This window comes from Syngnathoides biaculeatus, chromosome 23 (assembly GCF_019802595.1).
Source record: "Syngnathoides biaculeatus isolate LvHL_M chromosome 23, ASM1980259v1, whole genome shotgun sequence".
Taxonomy (NCBI): domain Eukaryota; kingdom Metazoa; phylum Chordata; class Actinopteri; order Syngnathiformes; family Syngnathidae; genus Syngnathoides; species Syngnathoides biaculeatus.
The window spans coordinates 14354660-14375820 of record NC_084662.1 but is presented as its reverse complement, the minus strand read 5'-3'; the positions used below and the strand labels follow the sequence as shown (position 1 = coordinate 14375820).

General features: G+C 41.1%; 1 protein-coding gene across 8 annotated transcripts; it reads right to left on the bottom strand.

The window, feature by feature from the left end:
- Window positions 1–41: 41 nt before the first annotated feature.
- Window positions 42–18491, bottom strand: max (myc associated factor X). Of its 8 annotated transcripts, none has more exons than XM_061811964.1 (5): window positions 18239–18490; window positions 17905–17931; window positions 7846–7986; window positions 5105–5240; window positions 42–2167 (listed from the first exon to the last, which is right to left on the bottom strand). In XM_061811964.1, exons 1-5 carry the CDS (start codon window positions 18272–18274, stop codon window positions 1980–1982), a joined length of 528 nt encoding a protein of 175 aa, XP_061667948.1. In that variant the 5' UTR covers window positions 18275–18490; the 3' UTR covers window positions 42–1979. The 8 variants fall into 8 exon arrangements, with proteins under 8 accessions (XP_061667948.1, XP_061667949.1, XP_061667952.1 ...); XM_061811965.1 differs by having other exon boundaries at window positions 5105–5228; XM_061811968.1 differs by having other exon boundaries at window positions 5105–5228; window positions 7879–7986.
- Between the last annotated feature and the right edge of the window lie 2670 nt (window positions 18492–21161).

Below are 21161 nucleotides of genomic sequence, written 5' to 3'. Positions count from 1 at the left end.
CCTTAACACCTTCACCACACAACTAAATAACCGAAACAGCATTAAAGGATAAAATAGTTTATTTTATAGTCTCATATTAAAGGTAGGCCTCATCTTGCAAGACAATTGTTGGCAGTATGTACAACATACTTGTAATTTCCATGGAATGGAATGGGACAAAAAAAAAAAAAATGGAAACGATGAACAGACACACTCTTCCTGAACACTTGTTTTGTTTCCTTGGGGAAGTTACAGAAACACGGATTTTGGGACTTTGTCAAGCACAATACGTCAACGGTGGCGGGGCTTCACTGGCTTTCTTGTACTGCAAAGGACAGAAGCTACTTTGGAACATTCCGGTTTGAGCGATGTTTTTCCGTGACCTGTGAGATGACTACAAAAATGCATAACATACATTTGAGCTGGAAAACATCCAGTCATTACTAATCTTTTTTGTCTCAAACAAGCTGCCTAATGTGTTCAGCCACCTAAACTCAATCACTACTTCAAGCTAAAGGACAAAATACGATACAAGTTTAGGAATGCGATTCAAATTCGTTCAACTTCTCCATTTCAACACAGGAACTTTTTTTTTTCTTAAATGTCAACAAATGTGTCGCAGCACAAAACATCTGCGATCCGGCGGGCCTGAGGTGGGTGTCGCTAAATGTTTCTCCTTGAAGGGTTTTCGTATTCTTTAATGGAAAAAGCGACAAATGTACAATTTGTGGTGGTTCCAAAAGAGAAAATTGTCCATAATTCTTCTTGGTGTGTTAAATTTAAAAAAAAAAAAAAAATTAACAATACAGTGGACCCTCGCATTGTCACATGCATTTCCAAATTCAGCTATTAGGATTTCATTTTCTTCCTTTTCCCATCCTCCATTACTCACAAAAAATATATATATTTTCATGACCAAATATTGTCTACATTAAGGGTGCCCAAAGTTTTTTGCCCCTATGATCTACTTTTTAAGCTGCCAACCTCCTGCGATATACCTAAGAGGGAGGCGGGGGTGGCGCACTAGTGTATCGTCACCGCGACAGCCGTTTAAAAAAAACGGGCGACTGGACCTAATGCGCCCCTATGTGCAGATGCGCAGTGATACGTGTCAGAAGTGGCCAGGATTGGTCAATATGACAGTCAGGGTGGATAAGAGGGTGAAGTCTCATTTTTTTCCAAATCAACCAAAACTGCCCCGCAATCCACGCATTGAGCACCCCTGGTCTACGTTATAGTTGCTGGATTGGAGCATCTTTTTGACAATGAACAGTTCTAGTCAGCTGTACAAAAAAAAAAAATCCGATTTGTAAACTAAACCACGCTTTCACAGACGAAGGCAAAATGCTGGTGTGTGTGTGTGTGTGTGTGTGTGTAGACGGAACCTTCCCTCAACTGACTTCTCAACCACAAATAGAACGGCAGCCATTAGATTTGTGATTGGCTGTCACTCGAAATTCACTATTCGCAGGCAGACTCGGTCCCTATCCCCGACCAATAGCGGGGGTCCACTCTATATGTTATATAGCAGTGCTTAGGACTTTGTCTGGTGTGCACCTTCTGCAAACGCATGGTGGCAGAACATCCATCCATTTTCTGATCCTCACGAGGGTCAACGGGAGTGCCGGAGCCTATCCCAGCTATCTTCAGGCAGGAGGCGGGGTACACCCTGAACTGGTTGCCAGCCAATAGCAGGGCACGTAGAAACAAACAAGCATTCACACACACAATCATAAAAAAAAAATAAAAAATAAAAAAAAAAAAAATTCTTGAGTAGCTGAGCTGCCTCTTTTTGGGGTTTTGGATTGTTGCGAGAAGAAAATTTTAACCCTGCGCTCTCCTTACTCGAGGAGGCAGTTGTGAGGAGTTTTGAGGGGTCATGAGTCTCCAGTGCGAGCCCACCCAGAAAGGGGGGATGGGGGGTAAGGTGGAAAGGTCAAAGAGCCTCGAGAGCGTTGAAAAGGCTCTCTCTCTCTCGCTCTCGCAAAGCTGTGCGCTTCCTAGCTTGCGTCCACGCGCAGCTTCTTGCGGTTGGGAGGCTCCTCTGGTTCGGACTCGGAGCTGGAGTCGGAGCCGCCGTCAAACGCTGACACGGCGCTGCCTTTTGGGTTGGTGTAGAGGCTGCTGTCGGATGACGAGTAGTTAGCCTGGAGCTGCGCCGAGCCCTTCACCTTCTCCAGAGCGCGCACTGTCCAATACAGAATACCACCAATCACCATTTTGTACTCATGCATGCATTCTGTTAACTGCAGGTACAGTGAAGAAAATAAGTATTTGAACACCCTGCTATACTGCAAGTTCTCCCACTTAGAAATCATGGAGGGGTCTGAAATTTTCATCGTAGATGCATGTCCGCTGTGAGAGAGATAATCGAAAAAGAAAAATCCAGAAATCACAATGTATGATTTTTTTTTTAACGATTTATTTGTGTGAAACAGCTGTAAATAAGTATTTGAACACCTGTCTATCAGCTAGAATTCTGACCCTCAAAGATCTGTTAGTCCGCCTTTAAAAGTCCACCTCCACTCCATGTATTATCCTGAATCAGATGCACCTGTGTGAGGTCATTAGTTGCATAAAGACACCAGTCCACCCCATACAATCAGTAAGACTCAAACATCTAACATGGCCAACACCAAAGAGCTCCCTAAAGACACCAGAAACAAAATTGTAAAACTCCACACGGCTGGAAAGGGCTGCAGAGAAATTGCCAAGCATCTTGGTGAAAAGAGGTCGAATGATGAGTTTCATCCCAATAACACCATCCCGACTGTGAAGCACGGCGGTGGTAGCATCATGCTTTGGGGTTTTTTTCTGCACATGGGACAGGATGACTGCACTGTATTAAAGAGAGGATGACCACGGCCATTTATTGTGAGATTTTGGGGAACAACCCCTTTCCCTCAGTCAGAGCATTGAAGATTGGTCGTGATTGGGTCTTTCAACGTGATAATTGACCCGAAGCACACAGCCAGGAAAACCAAGGAATGGCTGCGTAAGAAGCATATCAAGGTTCTGGCGTGGCCTAGCCAGTCTCCAGACCTCAACCCATTAGAAAATCTTTGGAGGGAGCTGAAACGCCGTGCGTCTAAGCGACAGCCCAGAAACTAGTCTGATCTGTGTGGAGGAGTGGGCCAAAATCTCTCCTGCAGTGTGTGCAACACTGGTGAACTACTACAAGAAACGTTTGACTTCTGTAGTTGCAAACAAAGGCTAATGTACCAAATATTAACATTGGTTTTCTTTTGTGTTCAAATACTTATTTGCAGCTGTATCACACAAATAAATTGTTAAAAAAAAAAAAAAAAAAAATCACACATTGTGATTTCTGGATTTTTCTTTTTAGATTATCTCTCACAGCGGACACGCACCTACAATGGAAATTTCAGACCCCTCTATGATTTCTAAGTGGGAGAGCTTGCAATATAGCAGGGTGTCCAAATACTTCTTTTCATCACTAATTTTTTACCACCCACCGGTTGTCAATTACTGAAATAGGCGACCGTTATAAACAGCCAATTCGCACAGCCTCGCAAAAAAATTCAAACATCAAACCCATAGTATTGCGTATTAGTAAAACTCCATTACAAATTAGGTGCTACTCTAGGGTAACAAAGGTCAAGTGTCAGCACTTGCAACTTTATGGCAAATGATTGAAATCCCCGTCAAACCTTCTGTCTCCGTACGGTTGTTTGTCCTCGGCCACTGTGCTTTCTTGGAACCAAAATTAAGAGGCGTGAACAGCTCACAGTCCACAAAAACTTATTCCCTTTTTAAATCACTAACTCCCCTTTAAATGGAAACTTGTTGGCTGCTCATTAGCATGGCAGCTTTGAGGCCCGACAACAAAGCCCTTTGAAGCTGAGCTAAATCATTTTTAAATGAACACTGCCAACACACTAGTCTGTGAAAAAAGGAAATTAGAGATGTTTGTGCTTCAGACACCACTTCAACAAAGTGTACATTTACTACATCGCTACTGCGCCCAACTGAATGACATTACTTGCATAAGACAGACGAAGGGTTTTTAAAAGTTGGTTTTGGATAAGACCTCCAAAGGTCAAGCATTTGGTCTGAAACACTGAACTGGTGCCAATAGTGGTGATTAGGTGCTAGAGCTAAAGGCATCACCGTAAACGAATGCGATGTAAAAAGAAATGTACAGTGCCGCGGAAATAAATCTATCACAAAGTTTTAAATCATCAAACCAATTTTAGTATCAACCCCAAGGAGGGGAAAAATTACAAACCAATTTAGTCTAAATTATCATTTTGTTTACCGTGAAGGGGAAAAAATACAAATCTATCAGGCTCTGTGTGTGAAAACGTAAATGCTCCCCTATGTTAAATTACCAAGTCACTGCTACTAACCACAAATTTGGGAAAGGTGAGTTCACAAAAGAATCTCAAACATCTACCGTAATTTCCAGCCTATAAACTGCAACTTTTTTCACACGCTTTCAACCCTGTGGCTTATGTGGTGATGCGGCTAGTTTGTGCATTTTTTTCTAACGGCTGCAAGGTGGCACTCGAGTGGAAAAGAGTGAGATCGGTGGAATATATGTGTCGAGGAAGTGACTTTTACCTGTATGTTTTTTTTTTTTTTTTAATTTGGCCCTGGTAGCGCTGCGCTAGCATTGTCCTAGCATGTTGCTGCTGTGTTAATGCAGTGTCTCCGTGATTTTTACCTTTTTTTTTTAACTGGCCCTGTTAGCGCCACGGTAGCCTTAGCACCATGCTAGCGTCAGCATCGGGCTTGTGTTAGCATCACACTAGCGTGTTGCTGCTGTTATTGCCGCGTCTCAGTGATCTATGTATGGTTTTTTTTTTTGGCCAGCCCTGTTCATGCTACCGTGTTGTTGCTATGTTAAGCTAAGCTAAGGTATTAAAACTTTGAAAACTCTGTGTACCGTCTTTCTATGTAAATATCTCATGTTTCAATGTGGGCACTTGCGGCTTTTACACAGGTGCGGCTTATAATATGTACCAAATGATATTTCCTTTACAAATGTACTGGGTGAGGCTTATAACCAGGGGCGCTCTGTAGGTCGGAAATGACGGTAGTTCCCATCTTGTCGACTTGTGGCAGAGGTGAAGACGGAGAGGACGCAAAGTTGAGGCATTACCTTGCTGCTCCAGCAGCGCGTTTTGTCTCTTCAGGTCGTCGATGTCCTGCTGGTGCGTGTGATTTTTTCGCCTCATGTACTGGATGTACTCTGTGGCTTTGTCTAGGATTTGAGCTCGAGACGCCTGTTTGGTAGACTGCTGTTAGTGACACATGCAAAAGAGAAGTGACGTGTGTGTAGAGCATTCATCACATTTTCAAAACACACCAAAAATACATAATTGCTTTATTTAATGACATCACAAAGACAAGACATGGGCCTTTCCCAAAAAAAAACTTGAGGTCAAATGGTAAAATTGGCTGCGTCATGCTTCTTAGCTCTCTTCAACCATCAATTATTGTTTCAATCCCATCTCAAGATGACAAGTCAGGAAACCTCTTTGTAACACATTCTCTATTAAAACTGGTTTATGACTGGATTTACACCGCAGCTCGCAGATGCCAAAATTCAGTTTTTCTTCATGGGACCCATTCACTGCCGTGAAAAAAGTATTTAACCCTTCCTTATTTCTGTTTCTTTTCTACCACACACACACAAAGGTTTCAAATCATCAAACCAATTTTATTAATCAGATACAACCCAAGGAAAAACAAAATGCAACTTTCAAATGACAATTCAACAGATTAAGGCACAAAAAATCCAAACATTTCAGACCCTCTGTGAAAAAGTAAATGTCCCTTGAACCCAATAACGGGTCGTGCCACCCTTCGCAGCAATAACTGAAATCTAGCCTTCGCGATAATTGGAATTTTGTCCCACTCTTCTTTGGAGAATTGTTTAAAGTCCACCATATTGGAGAGTTTTCAAGCATGAACTGCCGGTTTAAGGTCACACCACATCAATTGGGTTCAAATTTGGACTTTGATTCGAATTCTTCAGGATTTTCTGGTACACAGCACAATTCATTGTTCCATTAATCAGGGCAAGTTGTCCTGGTCCTGAGGCAACAAAGCACCCCTAGAATGTCACACTGCCACCACCATGGTTCACTTTTGGTATTAAGTTCTTTCTAATAAAATGCTGTGCTGTTTTTAACGCAAGATGTAACAGGACGCACACCTTCCAAAAAGTTACATTATTGACTCGTCAGTCCACAAGTTGTTTTTGGCAAATGTGCGACAAGCCTTTGTATTCTTTGCTGACAGCAGGGGTTTTCACCTGAGAACTCTCCCATGGATGATGGCATTTGCCATAATGGCTCTGACAGTGGTCCGCTGGAGCCCCAAAGCCTTGGAAATGGCTTTCCAGACTGATTGACTTCAATCACTTTTTTTCTCATTTCTTCTTGAATTTCTTTGGCTCATGGCATGATGCTCTTGCGATCTTATAGCCTATTTCACGTTCTCTGACATTCTATTTAAGTGATTTCTTGATTCAACAAGTATGGCGCTAATCAGGTTTGGGAATGGCTTGTGAAATTGAACTCACCTTTCCCTAATTTGTGGTTAGTCACAGTGACTGCGATTTAACGTGTTATTTCTTTCACACACATGGTCAGAAAGGTTTGGATTTTTTGTGCCTTATGAATTGTCATTTGAAAATGGAATTTTGTATTTCCTTGGGTTGTCTGAGTGACATTCAATTCCTTTGATTATTTGAAACATTTGTGTGTGTTATATACAAAATAAAACAAAAAAAAATCTAATCAGGAGGGGGGAAAATCCGTTTTCACGGTATCAGTTTTTATAGAAAAAAACAATAGATGAAATCACAACTAAAATCAAATTTTAAACATGTAGACCTAGTCAAGATTATATAAAGTTGGCACCATTGTTTTCCTTTCTAAATGCACCGCTAATATAACGTTAAAAAAAATAAAATCTGAATTGTATCACATTGAACGATGTAGTGTAAATCCACCCATTGACATCATCAACCGTCATCATACAAAGAACTCCAAACCTACTTGAGCATTTCTTTTTTAAAGAAAAATTTTTCAACTATTTTGGTCTTTCATTCACACAAAGCTATTTGAGTAAATCGCATACCGACATCTCGACAAGGTCGTGCTGGTTTGAATGAACATGCTGAACCTTGTGTTGGTTTAGCGTGTGTTCAGAAACCTCAATGTTCATCTGACTATATCGAAGAATGAAGCCATCAAAAGACGTTGCAGGTTCTTATCAGGCTTTGAATTAGCCAGCATAAGAAATTTATGTGGAAATACATTTAAAAAAAACATCAATGTGTGTGCAGATTTTTCTTTTGACTTTTACGAGTATATTAATGGTTGTTTTTTAGATAATACCCAAATGGATGTGCACCTAGCTTAGATTCTTCCATAATATTCAGCACCCTGGCCGTGAGACGGCTAACAGGGACACGTGAGGCAGCTCCCTCAGCAAACATTACCCCAACCCAGCCCCTAGCCATCCACGCACCCAACTGGTTTCTAGGGGAGGAGTGCTCTAAGCAACGTTCTCCGTGTCGCGGATGTCAAAACAGGAAAAGCACAGCGACATTTCCTCATAATAACTTCCTGACGCTGGTCCAAGCAGTTAGACATGCAGCTTCCACCATCTGCTCTCCACAAACACCCACACACACACACCCACACACACACCCACACACACACCCACACACACACCCACCCACACACACACACACACACACACACACCACACACACACACACACACACACACAATATATGCTACTCTCCCCCTTCAAATCATTACCATGCCTCCCATTATACAAGTGACATTGAACAAACATAATGAAGAAAAAATAGATGTCTCTTACACTGTTTTGGTGTGCACCAGTACTGTTACCAACCTTTTCTCCCTGCAAGGCAGGCACAGAGTCCCGGAGGCTGTGAAAGCTGTCTTTGATGTGGTCCCTACGCTTGCGTTCCAGCGCATTGTGGTGTGCCCGTTTGTCTGCCTGCAATGAGAGCGTCAGAAGGCCTTCAGCCCAGCAGCGTGGGTAGCGGACAGAAGGACACAAAACCACTCTGCCTCCAGGACACCTGCACAGTGCTTTTAAGTCAGTGAGGGTTCTCTCTATGTAAAATTGGATGAGGCTGTCATATTCATGAGGAAAAACTCAAAATTGTACAAAAATTTACTTCCATTCAAAATACACAAATGCACTCTCAGAGCAATTAGCTTTAATTCATATACACTCCAGTTTGCATTGCCTTTTACGCCGCCCTATTTTGGATGGCTAAAAGTCAGAAAGGTTCAAGGACTTTGGGGCCGATGAATCACATAGTCACTCTTCTCCTGCAAAGTGAAGTCACTTATTTTTCAATTCATCTACAGTATTTTCTCCACTACAAGGCACACCTAAGTAAGTTTCTTTCGGCTTGTCCCTTTCGGGGTCGCCACAGCGTGTCATCTCAGATGAACGCACGTATATGTTTTGGCACAATTTTTACGCCGGATGCCCTTCCTGACGCAACCCTTCTCAGGGATTGGAGGCCCCAGTGGGATACGAACCCACAACCCCTGGTTTACCAAACCAGTGGTCTAACCACTGAGCTACAGGGCCTCACAAGGCACACCTAAAAGCCTTTATTTTTCTCAAAAGCCGACAGTGTGCCTTATATATGGATCAATATTGAGCCTTCAGTGCAGCTCCGTCTAATGGATGCATAACGTAACCCCAGCCTCTACTGTAACATTGATTCTATGCACCTTATAATCAGGTGGGCCTTAAAATGGGGTGCACCGCATATATGGGAAAAGTTTTTAAATAGGCCATTCATTGGAGGTGCGCCTTATAGTGCGGAAAATACGCTAATTAGGTTCAGATAAAGGTTAACTCTTCTGCGATTGCTCTTGATAGTCATCTATCAACAGCTCTTCTTGTTGTGCAAGATCCAATAACTCTTCTAAAAACTGCAGAAAGGTTATTATGCATCCATCCATGTTCAATACTGCTTATCTTTACTAGGATCAAAATTGCACTGGAGCCTATCCCAGCAAACTTTAGGCCAGACGTGCAGTACATCCTGAACTGGCCCCCAGCCAAATGCAGGGTTCATATACACAAACAAACATTCCCACTCACATTCACACTTCTAATTAAAGACATGTGACGTGACAGAATGAAAAAAGACTGAAAAATAGCCAGTGGGCTGCAAGCATGATCAAAGGTTGATCGCTAATTTTAACGTGCAAGTTTTATAACTTGTATTATGAATGAAATATAGCTAGTACATCGATAAATAACTGCTATTCTCTTGTCAAAATGTACACAATATCATCATTCATTATTTAGGTGCATACCTTTACCCCCAAAAATTTCAAATTCAAATACAAATTCAACGAAGTCAACTACTAGAAGTGAAACTAAATTGAATTCAGATATGCATCATGGCATCCAAGCGTGCTTTCATAACGTGTATATCGTATCCATTCAAAAACGTTTTAAATTTCCTGCTTTGTAAATGATTGAAACACATGAATTTGACAGCAATTATTAACGTCATGTTTCGTTATAAGTAAATAATAGACAGTTTTTACAATTGCTTCTGATCCCTCACCTCATTATTGACTACCCTGTCTGCAACTGGGGTTGGTTATTTCGGCGGATCTTGCCTCTCAATACCGGGAGTAGTGGAAGTAAACAAGGGATGAAGTCCGCAAGGTTTGGTCGGCCTTGGGCTGACATCGGAATGTACCAGCTATGGAAAATTTTGTTTTCCTTGCTTCCAGTGTTTGACGTGTTTTTGTCGTTTCGCGTAAACTTCCAATGCACAATGCTTTACCAGGTAGATCGATTTTGCGAATGAAGTCGCTTAACAGAGTGGTAACTTCCTTCTTTCTAACTGTAAGGACGATTTCTCATTCCAACCAATACCATCGGAACTTATTTTTTACATATCTATCAATTTCTTTCACTCGAGAGGCATCGCCATTGAGTTCACTTGCAAATGGCCCGATAAACTGCCTCGTAAACAAGCGTTGGTCGAATGTGTTCCACAACATCAACAGGTGTTCCACATTCAACCAATCAACAGATGCGTATCAAGTTTCCACCTCGCTTGCAAAAGTTGAATCGGAAGAGTGTGGATTCTGGCACGGGTTATGGTCAGAATATTGTAGAAAAATATATATATTTTTTATGCATGCAATTTAAAAAGACGGAATTCCGGCTATAAACGGAAAATTCCCATGTCTGTAATTACTTTTCAATTAACCCAACATGCATGTTTTGGGACTTTGGGGGGAAAGGAAAGTATCCGAAGAAAATCCAAGCAGCCGCGGGGAGAACATGCAAACCTCAAACTGGAGCCGGGAGTCTTAAATGCAAAATTATTCGAGGTTTAACTGCAATTCAGTGCTGGGGCGGGGAAAGAACTCGTTGACAACGTTAATTCAAACTTCAAAAACGTCATTTTAATGAATGAACTCAGGAAATGGAACAGCCGTTGGGAGGAAGGCTTACGACAACTTTCAGTTGGATGTACTGATTCTGTGAAACTTAACCAGACTCAAGCAAAATGTGAATTGTGTTTATCTTGGTAAGGCAGTCTCACAATGTGGCCACCACAACTGCATAATGCATCGCCTAGTGAGCTGATCAATCATGAATCAGACAGAGCTGTGTTATTGCGATGCTAAAGCCAGTGCAACTGGGAAAATGAGCCCTTGCAGAAATTGTGACCCAACGGAAGGTTAAAAAAAAAAAAAAATTATAGAACTTCAAAGTGCATTTGTACAATCTTCAGAAATTACGATGACACCTGGAAATGGAGATAAAATGAGCCCTCTTGTGTGTAATTACAACCCTGGCTGCCATTTTCCAGCGCTTAAGTACACCACGGGAATCAAGCAAAGACCTTTGGAGGACTACGTCACACGTCAATGGAGCAATATGTCTGCTTTAAAAATGGAAACAGCGCCATATGTACAATGGCATGCGTCATTATTGGATGCTCCACTTAACATAACTTATATGAATGACAAATGAAAAAAACAAAAAAAAAATTAAAACATAAGTTAAAAGTATGCAAAACTGGCCAAAGCATGGCATCAACTGATTTGAAGTCTTGGATTCACAATTGCTTCAATAAAAACTTTATCAAGTCACCTTATGAGCTTGTTTAATACTGGAGTGGTCTTCATTCTTACCCAATTTGATTTCAGTCTTTACAGAATACCCACATTGTGGTGTTGTGCCAATTGCTTTGTTACCTGACATACATCCATGTTTGAGATTCAGTGGTAATGCCACACATTTGATCCCCTGATAAAACTCTCCCTAATAAGGTTAACTGCTTTTACAAACTATTTTCATTACAATACAGACTTGGTGCTTCAAATGCCTGTCTCAAAATAAATTAAGCTTCATTGATTGTACAAAAATGTTAAAGCCACATAATTCATGTTAAAGTAAATTTGAAAAATAATGACTCATCTAAGGTAAAAAAAAATTTGGTGGGGCTGAGTAGATTAATATCAACAGATGTATTTTTTAGTAAAACTGTCTCACTTTAAAAAAAAAATGGCTGGGAAATTTGTAATTATAATAACCAAAAGCGGACCCCACTGAACAAATCTATGACAAGTAGAAATTAAAACTGCTTTAGTGGTGGGCTCCACTCTCAACGTTAAATATTTAAGTGCAAAGTGGATGGATGGATGATGTCAATCAAATATATTACAGTACTAAAATGAAATAGTACTCATCCGAAGCTCAAAATGTCCCAGGAGTCATAACGGGAAGTCATTCAGTGTGTTCGTGCCGCTATACTATTAAAGATGTGACTGCTGCATTGTGGCTCAGCACATTTGTCACCATGACAAACAGGTGTCCAATTACATATAATAGCGGCGCTGTAAGTCTGTCATAAAAACAGGTACCTTTTTTTTCCCTCCTCTTCTTGGAACGCATGCTAGGTAAACTGCTCCCTCCATTCTACTCGCCGCGCATTAACGCAAGTGCTCCAGGTGGGCGAGGGAAGGAAGGACCGATGAGTGAATCTTCTTCACTAGTGACCGCCATCACACATTTTCCCGAGGACGACGTGGAAATGACAGTGCCAAAAGGAAAACAATGAACCCGACCATGAATGAAAGCACTGTTCCAAAAATAAAATAAAACAATGGGTTGCTTCCTTACTGTCAGGCTGCATACACCGTAATTCTAATAGCTCAAAAAGAAAAATGTCCCACACCACCCACAATTACGTTGTCTGTATTTTACCCAAGCATTTGTTAGGCTTGCGATTTACAATAATAAAAATGTTAACATTACTGGTGCTTTAATAGTTAATACAGTTAATAATTAGAAGTGAAAATGAAACTGTAATTTTATGAAGTGGCAAAAGAAGAGGTGCTTGTTGTGTGGTGATTTACTATTTTGTGCACTAACGTTCAGGTCGTTATGTGTTTCTCTAACTCATAATCATGAAGCCAATTCTAGGTGTCAAGAAAACACATTACAACATTGTCATGTCATATTTCCTACTAGCTAGGAAGTTATGTTTGTTTGTTAGGGCAATAGTTCTTAAATGTTTATACCAAGTATCAGCTGAAAAAAATAATTGGATCTCTAAAGACCCCTATAAAGGACATTAAAATAGAAGGAGCAACATAGGCCTGAATATTGATGTTTTAGGCCTATTCCTGTAATATACAAGAAAGAAACAAGAAGATTCAAGAAAAAAATATAAAATTTTCGAAGAATAAAGTCCAAATTTTACATAAAAAACGTTCACATAAAAATGATACGTGGTTACTCCGAGAGGTAAATAGTAACTATATTACAAAGTTGTGATATTTTGGGGAAAAAACACAACACAGGGTTTAAAGGAATAACGACATATTATGGGGGGGGGGGGGGTGTTTATCCATGATGACATGAAAAACATTGGCAATTCATGAGAATAAAATCAAAGTACAATGAAAATAAATGTGGTATTGTACAGGAATAATGTCAAAATATTTTAAGCAAAAACTACCCTACTAACATCCAACCACCATAATTATTCAAACTGAAAATATAGTACACACAAAAGATATATAAATTGTACCTAAATGAAAAAAAAGCGAAAACTCAAAGAAAAAAATATAGCTAATGTATTGAAGTTAAAAGTTAAATACAACTGAACTCTACTTGGGCAGCTTTGCATTCACGTGCTACTTGCATGAGACGGCGTACTACACTGTTGTATGATTGGGTTTCCATCCAGTTTGGTGTAACCTCCCGAATGCGCCGCTCACTAGTTGCACACAGGAAGAAAGCAAACCCAGAACAACATCATGACACCACGACTAAAATGTCCATACAATGCCATGAAAAGGTTTTTTTTTTCATCTCTCAAACATAAAGGTTTCAAATCTTCCATCCATCCATCCATTCTCTGAGCCGCTTATCCTCACGAGGATCACGGGAGTGCTGGAGCCAATCCCAGCTGTCATCGGGCAGGGTATAACCCTCACCTTCCTCAAGCTTTTGACAGAACTCTGCTGGAATCCTGGCCCATTCCTCCTGACAGCAGGTTTGTCAGATGCCTTGCTCGCACATGCATTTTCAGATATGCACACAAATTTTCGATGGGATTAAAGTCAGGGCTTTCTGATGGCCACTCCAAGACATTGACTTTGTTATCCTCGAGACACTTACTATTTCGTGAGCAGGCTTAGGGTCATTCTCCATTTGGAGGAGTAATTTACGTCCAGGTTTTAGCTACCTGTCTCCAGATGTTGCCTTAATATCGCCATGGAATGTTCTTTCTTCATGATGAAGATTATGAAGTGCTCCAGTTCCTACTGCTGCAAAACAGCCCCACAACATGATGGTGCCACTTCCATGTTTCACAGTTGGCATGGTGTTCTCAGGTCTACAAGGCCAAACAGCTCCACTTTAGTTTCATCAGACCACAGGACATATGTTCAGAAATTAATATCTTTGTCTTGGTGTCTTTTTACAAACTGTACTCTGGCTTTTTTATGTTTCATTCTCGGTGAGTGGCCTTTCAGCCCAGGTCGGTGCAGGACTCGATTCAATGTGGACGATGACACTTTCTTAGCAGTTTCATCCAGCATCTTCACAAGTTCTTTAGCTTTTGTTCTGCGGTTGATTCGGAACATTTCGGTCCAAAGCACATTCATCCCTCCTTCACAGCCTGTCTCCTTCCTGAGTAGGGTAATGGCTGGACATTCCCATTATATTTATACTTGCATATAATTGTTTGAACAGATGAACGTGGCAACTTCAAGCATCTGGAAATTGCACCCAAGAATGAGCCAGACTTATGGAGTTCCATGATTCTCTCTCTGATTTCCTGGATGATTTCTTCTGATTTTCCCATGATTTCAATTAAGGAAGCAGTGTTTAAGGTCTTAAATACACCCCCAGGTGTGGAGTCAATTGACCCCTCCGTGGATATTGCGCAATCAGCGTCACTGACCAATCAGAGGCCAGAGATCTGCATAGATCAAAGCCCGTTTTTGCTCCCGCCATTTTCTCTGACAACATTGAATGGTCCAGTATAGGTTTAGTTAGCGTTTTATCGCGTATTTGGGTTATTTAACAAAAAATATGGTTAAGAGGTGTAGTCACAGACTTTGTAATAGTGACGACAGGTATCCTGAAAGGCTAGTTGGTGGAGTTCGATTCGTACCCTTTCCAAAACCAAAGACCCAGTACGAAAAATGCCTTCGATGGATCAAACTTTGTGGAAGACCGCATCATCAACTAAATCCATTTAATATCAACCGGAACAGATATGTTCGCACGAAGGTATGCCCTATGTTTGATTTTCAATAGATGTCTCGTATAAATGAATTCGAAGTTCTTCGCTAGCATAACACTGCTGCGTGTGAAGGATTGACACACTTATTCTTTGTTGAGCGATATTTAGCGATGATTGGACTGCACAAACGTATTGATTTCTTGCTGGCTCGCGGCCAGAAGCTTAACCAGACTGTGTTTGCACGAAGATATGCCCTAAATTTGATTTTTAATACACGTCTCATATAAATGAATGAGACGTTCTGCGCTAGCATAACATTGCTACGTGTGAACGATTGACACACTTATTCTTTGTTGAGCAATATTTAGCGATGATCGGACTGCACAAACGTATTGATTTCTTGCTGGCTCGCGGCCGAAGCTTAACCAGACGGTGTTTGCACGAAGATATGCCCTAAATTTGATTTTTAATACACGTCTCGTATAAATGAATGAGACGTTCTGCGCTAGCATAACATTGTTACGTGTGAACGATTGCCACACTTATTCTTTGTTGAGCGATATTTAGCGATGATCGGACTGCACAAACGTATTGATTTCTTGCTGGCTCGTGGCCGAAGCTTAACCAGACTGTGTTTGCACGAAGATATGCCCTAAATTTGATTTTTAATACACGTCTCGTATAAATGAATGAGACGTTCTGCGCTAGCATAACATTGCTACGTGTGAATGATTGAATGAAATCAGAAGCATAGAGTCTGTCTCAGTTCAGAATGTATTGTATTTGCCATTTTTACTGTTTGTCTTACGCGAGCGCACGTGGCGTGACGTCACTTCAGGAGGCGTGGTTAAGTGCCCTGTACGGAGGGGTCAATTAACTCACGTTATCAGTTAACCTATCAAAAGCTTGCAAAACCATTACCACATCATCTGGGCTTCCCCATGATATTTTAACACATAGTATCTTTTGTGTACGTAAACTTTTGATCTCAAATATAATATCATCAAAGAAATTCTCTCACGATTGTGGAATTTAAAATTAGTGATCCTGACTGACCTGAAACAGGAAAGGTTTAAACTAATTTGACTTCAGACAGTGAGACAAAAATAATTTGTCTTATGTTTTTGGACAGTGTATGTAAACTTCTCATTTTTTGTATGTAGTAGCTTGCCACTATTTTCTATGACTTGTGCTTTCCAATTCAATTTTTTTGTCAAAAATATTGAATAAATCAAATGCATGGGAAAATGAGTAGTTCATCCTGTATAAAATATTATCACGAGGTGATTTTCCCAGTTACAACAGCTTTAATACGGAAATAAGAACTATGCGGTGGCCATTGCTGAAAAGGATTGATATCCCTGCTTCAGTCATAAATTAACTTAACATGAAAGTTTCCAGGAATTTGGGAGAAACACGGAGTACCCAGCAACAACCCACACAAGCTCGAGAATCCATGCAAACTCCACACATGTGGTCTGGCACCTAGATTCAAACTGAGAAGCTCAGAATGATGTGAGGCACATGTTACACACTGAATGGCGACAAATGGACCCCAAAGACAATAAAAGGACCAAGTTCGCAGTGAAAAATGCATGAATTGTAATGACAAATCACATGCAAATAAATGCAGTGGTAGATTTTTGTCACAATCATCCAATGCCAAATGTAAATGCACATAATTTTTATTATGCATCCATTATCTACAGCTTTTCCAGGTCGGGTAGCGGGGGAAGCAGCTTCAGCAGAGATACCCAGACTTCCCTTTCCCCAGCCACTTCTTCCAGCTCTTCTGGAGGGATCCCGAGGCGTTCCCAAGCCAGCCAAGAGACATCGTCTCTTCAGCGTGTCCTGGGTCACCATCGGGTCTCTTTCCAGTGGGACATGACGGGAACACCTCACCAGCCAGGTGTCCGGAAGGCATCAGAATCAGATTCCCCAGCCACCTCATCTGGCTCCTCTCAATGCGGAGGAGCAGCGGCTCGACACTGAGCCCCCCCCCGGATGACCGAGCTTCTCACCCTATCTGTAAGGGAGAGCGCGGACACCATGCGGAGGAAACTCATTTCGGCCCCTTGTATCCGGGATCTTGTTCTTTCGGTCACGACCCACAGCTCATGCCCATAAGTGAGTATAGGAACATAGATCGACTGGTAAATTGAAAGCTTCGCCTTTTTAATTTTGATTCATTTTTATTATTCGTTACATCATGCATTTTGATTTTTTTTTTTTTTTGGAGGGGTGCTTGGAACGGATTGGGCTATTTAGACATAAAAAGTGGTTCTACTTAAGCAAAAAAAAAATATATATATATATATATATATATATATATATATACTGTATATTAGTATGTTTCCATAGGAGACACAGGGGGTGGTACATTTGCAAAACTGCAGGCTAACAATGCATTTACATTACAATTGAACTGATGGTGCGTTGTGCTGGGTGTGTGTACGTGTTGTCTACCTCCCGCCTCGCCACTATGTTGTGCAGTTAGCTATAACGTCATTCATTTGAGCATGCCAGCGCCTCGGTGGGATGTAGAGAAGACTGACTCTAATCACAAGCTGCAACACAGGAAAACACAGCCCACAGCTACAGCCCTTCCTGACACGAAGGCTTTCCACCCCCGATGTATGCACGCAGCAGCATCTCTTTAGCTGAGCGTCATTCTCCGCCATGGATGCAGCAGTATGTCAAACAAGATCCCTCTGTTGAGGTGACCTAGATGTGCAAAAGCGGAATCCCCCGTCGTGTTAAGGAAAACCACCACCGTCTGCACGCCACTCCACGAATTTATTGGTTAAAAACAATAACCAAGACACAATGAAAGAGAGGCTATGCAGCTCTGTAAAGCTTTTGGTCTAAATATAGCCGCCGTGTTACTGTGTATACACGCAGGATAGGGGATACCCTGCATGCAATGTAAAACGTACCATGCGAATATTTCCTTCCAAACACCATAAACAAGTCATATCTCTTTCGGATCATATGACCCGATGCTTTCACATTCGATTTTGAAGTCCACCTACACTCAATCAACGCCTTATTACTAAATAATGTATAATCTTTCAGGAAAAAAAATAAGCAATGATACAGTACAGTGCAATGATTACAAATAATGGCCAAATCCCCCCCACAAAATTACGCACCACATTGTGATATCTCGGTGAGTCTTCCTGCAGAAAAAAAACACAGAACAAAAAGTACAATTGTAGCCTTAATTGTTGAGAAGCGTGAACAGTTTCGCCTAAGCGGCTTGAATTTTAAAACTATCGTACTTGGAATGCTTCTGAGCACTCAAGAACAGTAGTTTCTTGTAATTATGTCAAATTATCCGAGGAGTACGGCGACTCATCTTATCGGGTAGCTAACGCTAGCTGAGCAGCTTCACGGGCTCCAAACCAAAAAAAAAAAAAAAAAAAGAAAAACGACACAAAAAGCCAAATAAATTTGTTATTGGCGTAGGAAAGTCGTAATACTCACGTCACTATCGACTTCGATATCATCGTTATCACTCATTCTTCGACAAAATGGTCAAGTTTAAAGGGACGCGTGGCTAAAAAAACAACATGAATCTGTTTCACAGCCCAGCGGCGCTCGAACAGACAGACTGAGTGCTTGCTAGTAGTAGCGAGCGACTCATTCGCTCACGTTCTGTTTGGACAGAACGGTGTGGACTGTCTCCACGTGACTCCACTCCACACGGCAAGCTACCACGGCATAGTGCGCATGCGCACGATCCAAGTGTCCTCTGGGAAATGCGGTCTTTCGTGTATCACATATTGTATCATATAATGAAATATCCTGAATAGTAGGCGATTTTTACTCAAAGGAAGATTATTAATTGTTTTCAGCAAAGGTTAAATGTTATTTTACTCTTACTTATTAGTTATATGACTTGGGTTGTTCGAAAGTTTTTTTTAAAAAACTACATTTCCCGGCAGATGTGAAGCGTACACGTACGTCACACGCCTTGTTGGTGATTGCTTTTTTTTTTTTTTTACTGTAGTTCTCTGTCACGGGGCAAAACAGGGCCAAGCCAGACACGTGGAATAGTACAACACACGATAAATGGAAAACATTGAGACCGGAAGGTGACCGTGTGACATCTAAAATCTGTTTGTATCTGTTTGCATTTAGTTATATCATGCAAAAATAAAATGTAAATTATTCACATTAATAGTCATGATACTAAAGTCGTACTTTGAGTATCATGTTACCAAGTTTAGGAGTGTTGAGCTCCCGTTCTGGCAAGATAGAATTCAGTTTTGTACATTTTAATTTAATATCACTCCCACTGGCAGCTGGTAAAGTGTTGGCCTCACAGTTCTGAGGTCCAGGATTCAATCCCAGACCCGCCTCTGTGGAGTTTGCATGTTCTCCCCGTACCTGCGTGGGTTTCCTCCCACATCCCAAAAACATGGAACATTAAGTGTGATTGTGACTGTTTGTCTCCGTGTGCCCTGCAATTGGCTGGCGACCAGTTCAGCGTGTGCCCTGCCTCCTGCCCAGCTGGGATAGGCTCCAGCACTCCCCGTGACCCTCGTGAGGATAAGCGGCAAAGAAAATAGAAGGATGGAACACTCCAACATTTATGAAAATAAAAAGAAATCAATTGCACTTTTTGGTTAAGTTAACTAAATCGTTAACTATGACAAAGGTTAATATTTGAATGTAGATTCACAACTAAAGGGGAATATTTTGGATAATATGAAATAAAAATAAAGATGATTCTGACATTAAGATTATGCATTCTCTTTTGGGAGTAAGCCAGCCCCTGATATTGAATCCTAAAGAAAAAAATATATAGCTTTGTCTTGTTTTGGGGATTTCAAATAAAATGCACAACTCGGAAAACCAATGAACATAAATAGACTTTTGTGAATACTTTGAAGACTATTTCAAACAATATTCAGTTGGCTCCTCCCACTTTCTGTGTCTATAATGTTAATTGGCATCCAGTTACCTTGTCGCTTGGACCTTGGCTTTAATATTATCACATCATATCCACATACGGCACAACAGCTATCTGCTGTCATTCAAATTCAAACATAGAACAATTGCGCTGTCTCTGGCCTCCTGAAATGTTTCCTTACTAGAAATAATAATAATAATAATAATCTGCTGATTCTTACTGAACAACATAAATAGTAAACAATGATTAAATACAGCCCAGTGGGGAGCAAAGTACCCAATGCTTTTACACTTTTCCAACTCATTTAAAAAGGACGGAGTAAAAAAAAAAAAAAAAAAACAATTTCTGAAATTTTAAGGGTGCTATGGGAGGATAAACAGGGTTGTGGTTGCAGGATAACTTGGAAATAATCTGCTCAGGTCTTCCCTTTTTGACAAAATTGTGCTAGCTATAGATAAGGAGCTTACATTGCGGATTAGTTTGAACATCCAAATCGGTAAATGTGTTAAAAAAAAAAAAAACTTCATCTTCTACCCCCTCAGTGGGTCAAGAGGCCACAGCAGCTGTGGGCGACACCCTGCCCTCCATCAACGAAGAAGAGCTTCCCCTTCTCCGTGTATCATTTCTGCATGTTAACCTCACATGCACTCATTTAATACGTTGATATCCTGCAGTAGCGTAGGCAAACAAGGTCACGCGGGACCCCATTTACAATCCAGGTTCGCCGCGGCGAAGCCACCGAGGTCGACGGCAATCGCATTTGCGTGCCTTTAAATCGGCCCTTTCAAGGGTAAATATGATCACGAGCTTGTTCGGCTCACAAACAAACCTCTTCGCCACGCCCTTGCTGCTAATCTCTTCCCCTCGGCCTCTGCGGGGCTCTGGAGAGACACTTCAAGTCCCGCAGGGTCGCGACCTGCCCGACCGGCGGGTTCCTTGTCATGAGCGAGCATTGATTTGTCTTGTCTGGAGCTGTTGGAAGAAGAAGAAGAAAAAAATAATCCCCAAAAAATGCAGACATGTGATGCAGGGAACTGTAATTATAGCACCCGAGAGGCTGTTCAGGTCATTACCCCTCCCCCATGTCTTTACAGGGTTTGGCCTGTTTAACCACTAAATGTCCTCCTTTTGCCCCCAACAATGCATTATAGACCTGGGAGGATATGCTTTTTTTTTTTACATTATTATCACTGCAAGCTTTATGAGAAGGAGTCGTCACATCACCCTTCAAATTAAGGCGACTTCTCCCTGTTCATGAAGGCCATCAGATGACTGCAATGTTTCCAGCGTCGTTCCTTTGGGCAACGTGTTAAAGAAGAACGTTTAAGAGGATTTACTTGTACAGTAACAATTCACTTTGACCATTTGATTAAAAAAGGAACGAGGGGCTTAAATTAAAACAAACAATGGTTGTCATACCTGTTGTTAATTTCCATATACTTTCGAGAGAAAAATGAATGTAAATTTGATGAATTTTCTCCAAACAAACCA